General features: G+C 52.0%; 4 protein-coding genes across 4 annotated transcripts; all 4 read left to right on the top strand.

Annotated features, from left to right (window-relative positions):
* Nucleotides 1-3796: 3796 nt before the first annotated feature.
* Z519_03611 (uncharacterized protein) lies at nt 3797-5074 on the top strand (the record flags this gene model as incomplete). The annotated part of the gene is made up of 1 exon (XM_016761361.1): nt 3797-5074. The coding sequence occupies one exon, from the start codon at nt 3797-3799 to the stop codon at nt 5072-5074; it is 1278 nt and encodes a 425-aa protein (XP_016621699.1).
* A 1831-nt stretch (nt 5075-6905) lies between these two features.
* On the top strand, nt 6906-8375 carry Z519_03610 (uncharacterized protein; the record flags this gene model as incomplete). Its single annotated transcript, XM_016761360.1, has 1 exon — nt 6906-8375. One exon carries the CDS (start codon nt 6906-6908, stop codon nt 8373-8375), a length of 1470 nt encoding a protein of 489 aa, XP_016621698.1.
* A 979-nt stretch (nt 8376-9354) lies between these two features.
* Z519_03609 (uncharacterized protein) lies at nt 9355-10480 on the top strand (the record flags this gene model as incomplete). Its single annotated transcript, XM_016761359.1, has 4 exons — nt 9355-9521; nt 9620-9732; nt 9791-10281; nt 10343-10480. The coding sequence occupies 4 exons, from the start codon at nt 9355-9357 to the stop codon at nt 10478-10480; spliced, it is 909 nt and encodes a 302-aa protein (XP_016621697.1).
* Nucleotides 10481-11344: 864 nt separating this feature from the next.
* Z519_03608 (uncharacterized protein) lies at nt 11345-12646 on the top strand (the record flags this gene model as incomplete). Its single annotated transcript, XM_016761358.1, has 1 exon — nt 11345-12646. One exon carries the CDS (start codon nt 11345-11347, stop codon nt 12644-12646), a length of 1302 nt encoding a protein of 433 aa, XP_016621696.1.
* Nucleotides 12647-12980: the final 334 nt, after the last annotated feature.

The raw sequence follows: 12980 nt of genomic DNA, 5'->3' as shown, positions 1-12980 counted from the left end.
GGTGAATGTAGTTTAAGTCGCTTGGTGCTCAGTCTCGATAACCAACTGATTACTGTAGAAAATCCCACCAGAGGAACGCCCGTGTCGTCTTCAACTAGGTAAGTGGTGAAATTGTCAGCTCCGTGGTCGAGTGGTAGGAGCTGTAATGACTTGAAGGGTCTCGTCACCCTTCCTCAATTGATCGATTTCAATAGGAAGTAGGAAGCAATCATATGCTAATCTTGTCCACGGCAACAATGGCGCTTGGACTCTGATCAGGCTGAACGGCAGAGACGAACTTCTGATGCGGCTCTATTGGCTCAGAATGAAGTGGGGTGATGGGGTGTGAGTGGGGTCTCCTCAATCGTCAATCGTCAATCGCTTTAAGCCGCACCACTGCGAGCGCCGCCTCTGCTCTGACCTCTTTGCTGCTCCTGCAGACCCGGTTGTCGAAGGTTGCGTCTTCGTCTCTCTGACACTGCGGAAGCGGCGATAGTAATCGGGGTTGAAACGACCGGCATTGTCCTTGCAATTCTTCCCCTGATTGTGAACCAGCTCGATTCATATGTGCAAGGGATTAATCTCTGAAGGGTTTTCGAACAAGGCGATGCCGCCGCTAGTTCGAAGAGCACTCCACAAGGCTTGGGGCTCAACATGCTATCTTGCTAAACACGTTGGAACAGTCTCTCGAAGGCCTTGTCGACTGCGATGATGAAATATCAGAGCTTATCGGCAACCCACAGGGGCCGCTTTGGAAGGATCCGCGCTTGCAGAACAAGCCAGTCAAAAAACTCGACCGAAACTTCGGTGCCTTTAATAGAACCATGACCGAGCTTCGACTTTGTTGGAATTCTGTCAAGGAAACTAGGGCTTGAATCTGCGGATCCATTAAAGGTAGGGTGCTACTTAGACCAGCGGGTTTTCGGCCATGCGTGGTCCCCGTGTTGGATACTCTTAACCATTCCTTTGGTGATGGTTCTCTCATAGATCTAGCGCACTGACTTTCGGTCTTTCGCTTATTAGATATCGTGGGGTGAGGGCGGTACTGTCGAATGAGAGATAAAGAAGTTTAAAGACATCTTCTCCAAATCCGTGTATATGGATTTGCTCAATAAGATCGACAGCGCCAATGCCTTGCTCAAAACTCTCATAGACCAATCGGACCATCGTCAGGAGAGTCGACATAAGCATCGGATATCCCAAAATCCACTTTTGCGGTACAGAGCAGCGAGAAATCAGGCGGGCAATCTTTCCAGCACGATGATGTGCGGTAAATATTGGAAATGCTCATGTAAAGATTCACACCGTGTACACCTTCGAATTGAGCCGCATGTCCGGGAAAATCACGATGATCACGACCTGAGCCTAATTATGCCCCGGCTTCGAATGGCGTTCTCTACGACAATAGGTCACTCAAAGGCCATGAGAATGTGGTGATAGGGGCAAGTTGAAACAGTACCAGTTCTGCTCAGCGCAACCACTGTACCACAGAAGGCAGCTTCAACTTCTCAATGTGCTGCTGGTTAACGGCCAGCGGTTGAGAGAAAGATCCGGATTGCGGCTCCGAACGCAACGACAACGCTGCAGAGCCGTCCTTGGCCTGAAGACCCGAATGTCCCACCAATTCTCCCCGTATCCGACTTTTGTTCGCTGCTACTTGGTACCACTGGTGAACTAAAAGACTATCTCGGGCCAATCTCTGAAAGTGATGGTAGTTGCAGGTACTGCTTCTATTTGATGGAGAAGCACGAGGATATCGTCGAATCCCAGTCACTAGAAGACCTGATGAGCTTGTCCTCACATCCCGATGGAGCGCATGACGCTCACCGAGCCTTCCTCTTCAGCTGACGTGACCGGTTATTTTTGGCAGCAACCCTCGCGTCCAGCGTCCTCTAGTTTCATGGAAATTGGCTGAAGAGTTATTGGCGAAGCCGGGATATCCTGTTTCCAAAGCCCAACAGCAGTAGGAAATTCTTCGTTGACCATCTCTATCTCTCTGGGCATGAGCTAAGTAGACCGGCGACGGCAGAGTCGACTACTGGGATGATGACCAATGCGCTCATCCGAAGCGAAGGACTGTTCCCACTGGGACTGGTCTTAGTTGAGTTGTCCCTATGCCAGACTATATCAGCCTTACGGATACCAGAAGGCGAAGATGTCGTAGAAGCAATTACCGTCTCCCGAGTGTTAGATCGGGTCTACTCCGAGAGTGGCTTCCGCTACGGCGACGCAGTGAAAAAATGCCTTTTCCGGTCGGAGACCAGGAACTCAACAGCGGACGACGACGAATTTCAACTTCTTGTCTTTTAGAACATTATAGCGCCTCTGATCGAAGATCTAAAAGACTTTGAAGGGAGATCTCGTATTCGCTGAACAAATTTACTCCTTTCACGGATGGGGTTCTCTGATCCTATTGGCATACTCCATCTCTGGACCTTTTCACAGGCTCAGAGATATTGTCACTCATACACACAAGCTGGAATACATTCTTCCTTGAGACAACTCTGTCAAGGTTCAGGAAGGATCGAAGAGGATCTCCCTGCTCAGTTGACCAACAGCAATATCCCTAGCTTGGCTGCAAGCAATATGAGACCGAAAGCCACACAAATAGTTACGGTGAGGGGATCGTCGGCAAGGAAAACCCTTGTACGATGTCAATCATTGCTTGTCCAGAGACACCAGATGCTCCTTGAAGCCAATCATTGACCAGATCCTGACAGGGTTGGGGGATCGATTCGGGGAGAGGAAATCAACGCCATTGTCCATTGCTGTGCATGAGATGATGATTACTCTACAGGGTGATATCGGCCATAATGTGACTGGATGACACGTCTTCGTCTATACAAGAAGAAATATGCTGAGATAGGACTTCGCGCTTTGTTCTACGCTAATTATGGTCTCTAAGACCACTCCTACCTGTTGCAGATGCCCCTCCCTTTGAGGACAGATGTCAAATTCTTCGATTCGAGGGATGTGTCAGCACAAATCCAGGTTTCAGGATCCAAAACGCCGAAACGCTGAAATGCCGAAGAGAGGAAGAAAAGCCAGAGGGAGGCTTCTTGGCCGTAAGCTAGAGTGGGTCAACCTTTGTTCATGTTCAGAAAGGGTCACGACTAAAACTAGGGAGCTTTGTGTGTCCTAGATATCCATGATAATAACAGGGCCATCTTTGATTGACGCACTGCTCCTCCTTCAACTCTGGGACCACTCTGCACCTCGTTGATGCGCGTCCTTTCAGTCCCTGAAGCGGTCGAATCGATGCACTGTGTCTGGCAACAATAAGAAGTTACTATTAGATAGCGTCTCTACAGATCTCATGCTCCGATTCAAGTATATTGAACAGTGGGTCTTGGAGGTTCTCATCAACCACACTGAAGAAGAAAGCAGTTAAAAATAAAGATCACAAACAAACAAAGCAGCTTCAACCAGGGAACGAGAGAAGATCTTTGGCCGGCTAATCTTCGGGTTCAATCTTAACCTATCACGTGTATTTGCCTCAACTTGTCTTGCTTGTCCTTGTTGTCATTGTGTTATTGGCTGGCCACGTCGCCTATGAAACTGTCAATCAGAAGCACTGCCTCCACCACGTCGTCACCGTGTCTGCAGATCGAGGAGTGATTTGACTGATGAACTGATGTGGAATTCTTGCACGGCTTCCTTCGCACTTGCCGTGCACTGCTGATTCCAGCTCAACCCCTCTGCCCACCAACACCGCAGGCTCCTTGCTGTTTGCAGTCACCGCAAACGGTACCATGGGTCGGCGAAGACGACCTCAACCCGTCAAATTAAGGAGAGCCCTGTATGCTCAACGCTGACTATGGCGCCTGCTCCCTACACCGCCGAACCGGGCAATTGGTTCCTTCGGGGAGTCCAGTCTGCAGTCTTCTACTATGTCTCTTGCTCGCCCTGTCTCGGCTATAGACACCGGCGGAAAAGGAGGAGGGAGGCGAAAGAGCAAGCACAAGCAAAAGCTGAAATTGTCGTCACTCAACCAGGCATTGTCACGCAGCCTGGGCCGTTTCAGACAAATGAAGCATGGGCAGAAGAATTAATGCTTGGGCCCGGACCACCAAAAGGCTGGAAAAAAGACACGCTGCTGCAGAAGCTGCAAAAGAAAGTGTACGAAGAGACACCCAGCTCGGATGCTGCTCCCTCGTCTCCTGAAACACCAGAATCGAGCCCTCAGCCGGCAAAGTCGTCTGCAAGACCATCCGCTCAGCTCACAGACTCGCCTCCTGAGTCGTCAATAAGGACATCTTCTACGGATGAGGTTGAGGATGTGGACTCAAGCTGTGCCAAGTCTGCTTCGTTTCAGGAGAGACCACCACGAGAAAGAAGGCTGTCTAGTGCAATGGAGAACCTGAAAGACTCTCTCCGCACGACACTCCATCCGCCAAAATGGAATTGGAAAAGATATGACCGAGAGGATGAGATTTTAGCTGGGTTCACAGAGAGAGTGACGAGAATGTGGAATCGGGCGACTTCAGGAATGCATCACGAGGATCTCGAGGAGCAAGAAGAGGTGGGAGAACTTTCGGCGTATCGACGGAAGCGTGCGCCCACAAATGAGAGTGAGCGATATGACTACAATCGAGTAAGGCATCCCGAAGTGAATGACCTACATCCTCCAGTTGTATCTCAGCTACCTGCTACAAGAGCCGAAGCTGCCTGGATGCTACTTCCGCCTCCCAGTGCTGCCGTCATGGAAGCCCGCAGAAGGCCTGCCGCGGAACCTGAAATGCGCTTCCCATTATGTGTTATCGGCAGGCCGCAAAGACAGACGGAACTAGCCAAAACGCTGTCGTCCGAACAAGTCAACACCCAGGACCTGGTTCACTCTAGTGATGCTGAAGATGAAGATGACGGCCTCAGCATCAGTGAGGCACAGAGTATCGACCAAAGCACCCACAATCACGAGATGCAAAGCGAAAATAACAGTCCAGCTCGAATCAAGCATTTGTCGGATCCAATTGTCAGACCGCCGCCAGTTGTCCACCCGGTATCACGGATTGCAGGAGACTTATTTGTCCCAAAGAGAAGAGATTCCTGGCAATTTCATTATGTTGTCCCATCGAACCAGCCCATGGAATGGTGAAAGTCGCACAGCCTGGTACACTCCCTTTTGATAGCCTGAGGCGGCTACCGCCCTTGACTACAACGCATTATCATGGATCGAAGTTGCTTCTGAGGGAATTGTGCCAATATGTGCAGGTGAACGTTGGGAGTTGATAGTTTGATTGACGGTTCTTTCCAGGTTTCCGGGCGCTCTGCTAGAGAGCAAGGTGTTTATGATCACGACGCAGGACATACGGATTGAGCGAATGTGTGAGTGAAAGAGTGCACGGACAGGAATGTTACATATTCCCCTTGATTTTGCATGCTTCACCAGCGTCCTAGCTGCTTTCAGACTGCGTGGAGTCCTCCGTAACCAAAGGAGCGCCGTAGCTGAGCGCGACCGACGCAAGGTACATGCGTGCGGTTGGGTAGCTTCTCTGGTAGATTGCTGGTCCAGGGATCATCTCGTCTACATTAACCGGGGAGTCTAAAAATTAAACGAGCCAGGCACGGCGCTGGGGTCCGTTATGCGATCTGGAGAATGGAGATGAGATGGCACCATTTTGCTGCAGGTCATGGCGAAATGATTGGACGAGCGACCAACAGTCAACGCCTGAGCTGGTGTGGAGGTGGAGAACGAGGCTCCTGGTGGCTCCCTCAGGGAAAATCATCTGTAGTCGTGGTAGAGGAAGAGGAGAGGCTCAAATTACAGGGCGACTTAAGGAGCTGGAGGGGAATCGGGGGTGAAGGAGCCAGGGCAGCATCTCAGGAGAAGCATCAGCGAGAGAATGTAGTAGTGGTACGAGTACGAGGCAGATGGACATCGATCCATCTGGTAATCATGAACGGGGATGAACATCAAAGAAAAGCAAAGTGATTACCACCAACTAGTGAGTGAGTGAGAGATTGACAGATTCAATGGCTGTGCCGTTAGGCGGAATTGCCTGCGCTGCGCTTACGCTTCCATCACCACCAACACCAACACCACCACCACTGCGAAGCTACTCTCTACTACCAGTACCGCCATTCCTCTTTCACGGCTGTGTCACCTATCTTCCCGCCCTTCACCCTCGTATAACAACACGAGATCACCCTTCGTACGTGCACCCCAAGCACCACCCAACCCACCACACACCACAGTCGCTTCTTACCTGCATCATACGGAATCTCTCCTCCGTCCAACCATCCACCAACCACTGTCGCCATCACTCCACCAACTGCTGCCCTTGCGGCGTCCTCCCTGCGGTCTTCTCCACCTTCTCGCAACACATATCCCATTACCCTCCCTCTCTCGCGCGCCGCCAGACCTCCGCCATTCACGTTTACTGCGCGGCAAATAAGTCATTGCTCTCCGGGTCCTCAAAGCCTCGCCTAGGTACTCTGTGATCCTTCCCGTAGATGCCCGTTGGTTCAATCTGAGTCTGAGCCACTGTGAGAGAGCCGCCTTGACCCCGGATCTTTGGGTCTTGTTCTAAATTTCGCTGCATTTCGGCCATCCACTCTCCTGAGACATTTCAAGACCGTTTCCCAGTCATCGGCTCTCGTTCACCAGCAACCCAACTACTTTTGAGCTTGTCCTAGCACCCGTCTCCTTTGCAGCTACATACCACCTTCTTTTCTCCCCCAATTTGCTCCGACGCCTGTTGAGTTTGGGACAAGCCGCTTGGCCTCCGGCTCGAAATCATCCGTCGCATCATCCCTTGCTTCGCCACGTCTTCTACGAGTACCACCTCCCTCGTCCTGGCCGTTCGAACCTCATTTCAGAACCTTACAGCAGAAGAGGATCGTCTAACCCAAGATATCATCTGTGAGCCCGCCGTCCAGCCTTCAAACGCATCTCTATACCTGCGAACACTCTGGCAACCCCCAAGATGTGGTCCACCGCCGCCTCTTGGGTCGCCCTGCTTGCTCTGACCGCGGCTCTCACCCGATACTACAATCCGGACATGTTCAATAGACTTACCGGTCGGGCATTCGCACGAACACCACAACCGTCAGAAGGGTCGGAGAGGCTTCCTGCCAAACGACAGAAGGCCAAGCGGACACACGCCAGTCGACTGGAGACTAGCAACAGTGGCACGTCCACCCCAACCAGTGCTACTGAAGGCAAGGCCAACAAGAGAAGGAAGCTCATCTCTGCCCCCATTGAGGACACCGTTGTCGTTCAGACTACCGAGGGCCAACGGGTGACCCTGGCCCAAGACGGGGACGATGGAATGAGCAATAAAGAATTCGCTCAACAGCTTGCCAAAGCGCAGGCTGGGACAAACCTGGAGCCGGCCAAATCACATGTAACCAACAAGAAAGAGCGACGTGCCGCCGCAAAGACTGCGCAAGGAAAGCAAAATGGTCTGGAAGCTTCAGGGCTGTCCACTGAGACTTCTTCCACCACCGGTCGTGATGCAGACGATGATCTGTCTCCGATTGGATCTCCCTCCTCTGGTCCTGTGTCGACTGCGCCCACCTCCCGGGCTGGTGACGTCTCGGACATGTTGGAGGCCCCTGCAGCCAAACCTGGCGTTTTGAGATTGACAGACGTCAAAAATGGGAGCCCAAAGGCAACATCGAGCTCTTCCAAAGCTGCTTTCCAACCTGCCCTGACCAAGAAACAGAGACAGAGACAGGCAAAGGCAGCCGAGCGGAAGGCTCTGCGAGAAGAATCTGATCGTATACACGAGCAAAAGAAACAGGCACAACTACGGACTGCCAGAATGGCGGAGGGAAGCTCGAATCAAACCAAAGCAAATTCATTCACAGCGAAGCAGAATGCCTGGCAGAGTGGAAAACCAGCTTCGGAGAAGTTGGTCCAGACTACTACCAGCACTGAAGTTGCACCTCTTTTAGACACCTTTGAAGAGACAGATATACCCACAGTCACCGTGAATGGGTCCGTCACTTCAGAGCCTCTGTCAGATGTCGCCAACACTGTCCCGGAGGCAGCAAGTGTCAGTGAAGTTCAGCAAAACATCGAAAAAGGCAAAACCAATGCGTTGGGTGTGTCGGACCGAGAGAAACTTGCAAGACCCGCTCTGGGGAGCCGACCAAGCTGGGCTGATGAAGTCAATGAGGAGGAGCAAGATAAATGGGCGAACGAGCTCGCACAAGAAGAGCAATGGGAATCTGTGACAAGCAAAAAGGGTAAGAAGAAGGCAAAGAAGGATCTGAACGACACAAGCAGCGAAACGAGTTCTTCGATTGCAAGACCGATGCCAAATACCCAGCCGGTCATCAACGGCAGTCAAACAAATGGGGTCAAACCTCGCGTGGAGAACCTGAACCGGTTCCAGTCGATTGAGCCGGTGACAGATCCGTCGTTCAAGGATGCCGAATGGGAGGCTTGACCATTTCTAACAATGCTATGAGGACACTTGCCATGAAAGTGTTGATGGGCGGATGTGACGTGCCTAGTCGCCGATACTTCGTGGGCATTTGAAAGACAGGTGCATGTTTTTGTTTGTGTTTTCTTTCTATTTCTCTTTCCTTCCTCTTCATCATTTTTTTTTAAATTCAAGGCTAGCCCACATGGAGCATTGTTCAGGGAGTATTAGCATGGGCATGGATGTTCACAAGGCCAAAAGGCCAGAGGCAAAAGCAGAGCAGAAGTTGTGGAAATGCAGATGGGACTCAGCGAGGTCAAAACTTCTCCATATGGGAAAGGGAGAAAATATGTACTACTCTGGAAAATGGAGAAAAACGATTGCGCCACCGGCACAGTCCTTAAGATAGAATCAGGGAGGACTTGTGTATACATATGATATGCAAGTCATGTTGATGCAGCAGTAACCCAGCGGTGGCGGGTGTTCTGGAAGACACAATCCGTGGCTGATTCAAAAGAGGGATTGTGGACTTAGTCAGAACCAAAATCAGGGGATGCAGACGGGGCGCTCAGTCTTATTGGCCAGGTTGAGAATAGCACCGCCAGTGGTGCACAGAACCTCCCCTCAGTGCGGTGGCTGCTAGTAGCCAGCGTGTTAAGAATACCAAAGTCAGTATTTTGTGCCTGCGCTGAGCTCTGCTGTGCTGTGCCTCCATCACCACCCAACAGGGTTACAAAGTCACCCAGTTGTTCAACCTACCACTGGTCAATATAATCTTACTCCTCCTGCGTGGGAGATTTCTTGGGCAGTCGCTGCTTTGAAACACACGCACACGCCCAGTCTCTTACCACCACACCACGCCCTCTCCCTTTTTGGTCGCCCACCCGCTTCCTCCTTCTTTTCTCTGCCGAACCCAAATTTCGATTTGCGATCTAGCCCTTCCTCACCTGACCCGACCCAACAGCAAGCAACTGCCACCATTTACTTCCTCCCCAGCGTCAATATGGCGCAAATAAGAGGCACCGCAGGCTACAATCTGGGTTTGAACAACCAGTTCGGCTCTCAGCGGAGCGACAATGCCACCAACGATCCCAGTCCACTCGACCAGATCCGAGAACAGACGAGCAAGATTGAGGACTGGTTGAACACAATGGGCGAACCGCTTAAACCGTGAGGAGTGCCCCATTCCTCCTTTCTTTGGCTCCAAAAGCTATATGGATTGCTGGGAAGACAAATCGGAAGCTTACTCGAAGAGACTATACGCACAGATACCTGCCCGCCATCGGCAGATTTCTCATCGTCGTGACGTTTATCGAAGACGCAGTCAGAATCGTTACTCAATGGAACGACCAGCTGATATACTTGAGGGATTTCAGACACAGTGCGTGAACCGTGGGAAGGAAAAAGGAGAACTGCAGATACTGACGATTGTTGACTAGTCCCCTGGGGCATCACCCACCTGTTCCTCATCTTCAATGTCATCACCATGTCGGTCTGTTCAACACTTGTGATCATGCGCCGCTATGGCGAGTACGCCGTGGGCGGTTTGTTGTCCGTTGTGGTTGTCCAAGCTCTCGGCTACGGCCTCATCTTCGACCTGAATTTCTTCCTGCGCAACCTATCCGTGATCGGCGGTCTGCTCATGGTTCTAGGAGACAGCTTCGTCAAAAAAAGGGTATTTGCAGGCCTACCGTCGATCGATGAGAAGGACAAGAAGATGTACATCCAGCTCGGGGGTCGAGTCCTCCTGATTTTCCTCTTCATCGGATTTGTCTTTGCTGGCGAATGGAGTGTCTGGAGAGTTCTGGTCAGTCTGATTGGATTCGTGGCCTGTGTGATGGTGGTGGTGGGATTCAAGGCCAAACTCAGCGCTATTATTCTGGTTCTCTTGCTCAGTGTCTTCAACGTGCTCGTCAACAATTTCTGGACAGTAAGTGGGATTGTGGTTCTTTTTTTTGCCGGATGACCGTGCTGACGCTCTACATCTGCAGCTCCATAAGAACCATCCACACAAAGACTTTGCCAAATACGACTTTTTCCAAATCCTGTCCATCATGGGTGGTCTCTTGTTACTGGTCAACATGGGTCCCGGTCAATTGAGCGTTGATGAGAAGAAGAAGGTCTACTGAAAACGCCAGCCATTCACTGCGAGGATGGTCGTCAGGGAGAAACAGAGGCAAGCTATCCTCACAACACGCGTCAATGGTATAACAACGTGGAATGAGACCACACAAGACAACGACAAGGGGCAGGCGCATGAAAGGAGACAGATACAAGACACCGCGGGGTGTGTCGAAACAAGTGGTCTCATTAGTTGGCTGGCTCAATACCAGCCCCACGGAGGAATTCGACGCGCGGCTTCAGGGGCAAGGGCCATGATGAAGAAACAAGACTTGTGATATCTTGCATAAGCGGTTGCGTTCTCGGGGATAGAGCGTAGGTTGGGACAAATCCCGCTCACATGTTCCCTGTCTTGCCTTATGATCCGGAACTGGACAGATTTAGAAAAGCAATAACCTCCAAGCCAAGCGAGCACATTCTCCATTGAAACCTTGTTTTGTGTCGCGGCGTCTCGCCTTCCGTGACGTTTGATTTATACAAGGATGCGGAGCGTGGAGTATACCTAGCACGGAAATGAGGCTCGAATGCTGCCCTTGGACATGCGGATGTAATGCCAAGCCGTCGATCTCTCATCCTCGCCGAAGCGATATTATTAACCGGACATCGCCGAACGTGGGTGCCTTGTCCCTCAGAGAAAAGCTAGACAAAAAAGAAACACCACGATCTACTCGGGACAGAACATCATCGACCCGCACCAAATCGTCTGCTAACCAGCGAATCCATTAGGCAACACTACTTCCTTCAATTGCTTCTTTGAACCACAACTCGGCTCGTCCGCCTGTGCACTCGGCTTCTCCGTGACCAGGCTAGCTTTGTCAATCAACATCATCACTTCTCCATATACAAAGCCGTTCAAGTGGGATTGCGACGCCATGGCGCCCAAAAATCGCATCATCATCGACACCGACCCGGGCGTGGACGACGTCCTCGCGATCCTGCTTGCCCTCGCCGCCAACGCTGATGAGCTTGAAGTGCTCCTCATCTCGATTACTTTCGGCAATGTCGATGTACGCTCCTGCTTACGCAACGTCGTCGCCATCTTTCATGTTCTGGAGAAAGAAATTGCATGGCGCGAGCAACAGGGCAAACCAGTCGGTTTCGAAGGTCTCACCAAATTCAAGCCGATCGTAGCCATCGGTGCGGATGAGCCCCTGCAGGATCGCATCGAGAGCGCCGATTACTTTCATGGCAAGGATGGATTGGCGGGGACGCACACGAGTCATCCCCATTTCTCTCCCGAAGAGAGTTGGAATAGGCTGTTCGAACAGCCTCCACCGGACAGTTTCATCACTGAGAAGGCCAAGCCTGAAGTCGACCTCAAGGAAGACACAAATTCCTTCATCCCCTCGCTTGAGCCTGCACACAAGGAGATTCTCCGCCTCCTGCGGGAAAATGAACCGAACACCATCACCCTGATTGCCATTGGCCCCCTCACCAACTTTGCCCTCGCCGCGGCCGAAGACCCGGAGACCTTTTTGAGATGTAAAGAGGTTGTCACCATGGGTGGCACAGTCGACGGGATCGGCAACGTCACGCCCGTATCGGAGTTCAACGTCTACGCCGACCCCTACGCCGCTGCTCGAGTGTATGCACTCTCGTCACCCATCCCCGCGAGTACAATGCCCGTCGCAACCGAAGGGGAGCGCAGTTTCCACCTTGCGCAATATCCTCCGCACCTGCCCAGACAGCTGAGGCTCACGCTCATGAGCCTCGACATTACGGAATACCACATGCTCAGCCGCGGTGAATTCAACACCTTCGCAAAGCCTCACCTCGACGCCGGTTCGCCGCTCGCGGCGTGGATGACCGCGTTCATGACGCCCATGCTCGACAAGATGGAACGGCTGCACATCGGCCACGAGGGCGAAGGCGCGGCGTTGGCCCTGCATGACCCGCTATGCATCTGGTACGTCCTGACACACGACGATCCGGCATGGAAAGCCAGCGCCCGGAGTCCCGAGGATATCCGAATTGAGACCGCCGGCCAGTGGACCAGAGGCATGACGGTGGGCGATAAACGGGCCAGGCGGAGAAGGAACTCGGACGGCGAGGTGCCCCATGATAGAGGCAACTGGCTGGGAAACAGGAGTGGGAATCGTGTGTATCGCATGCTGGAGAGCCCCGGCAGGGAGGAGGCCTCGAAATACCTTATGAAGGCGATTTTCGGCGCCTGATGTGTCTGTCCTTAGATGGAGGGCGGAGAAGGGAAAAGGCGAGTTTGCGAAACCATGATGACGAGGATGGTGGACGGAAAGGAGGAACGTGGAGCGCGGTCACGAGAACCAGACACACAATCCATAAGATAGAGCTAGACTGCATCGGCTGGTAAGCTTCGAGAGACAGATAACGCCCTTCTCGCCTTTGGTCCCTTGGTTGACTGCTGCATACTCAGTCCAGACACTACATAGCTATCACACCCAGCTAGATAGAGTGAGACGTACGCGGACTGGAACAGACAGCTGATCTGCACCCTTGGTTACAGGAGTTACCAGGCAGCGTAGGTACAGG

The sequence above is a fragment of the Cladophialophora bantiana genome (genome assembly GCF_000835475.1).
Source record: "Cladophialophora bantiana CBS 173.52 unplaced genomic scaffold supercont1.5, whole genome shotgun sequence".
Taxonomy (NCBI): Eukaryota; Fungi; Ascomycota; class Eurotiomycetes; order Chaetothyriales; family Herpotrichiellaceae; genus Cladophialophora; species Cladophialophora bantiana.
The sequence above is the reverse complement of the archived record's forward strand: the minus strand, read 5'-3'. Positions and strand labels throughout refer to the sequence as shown.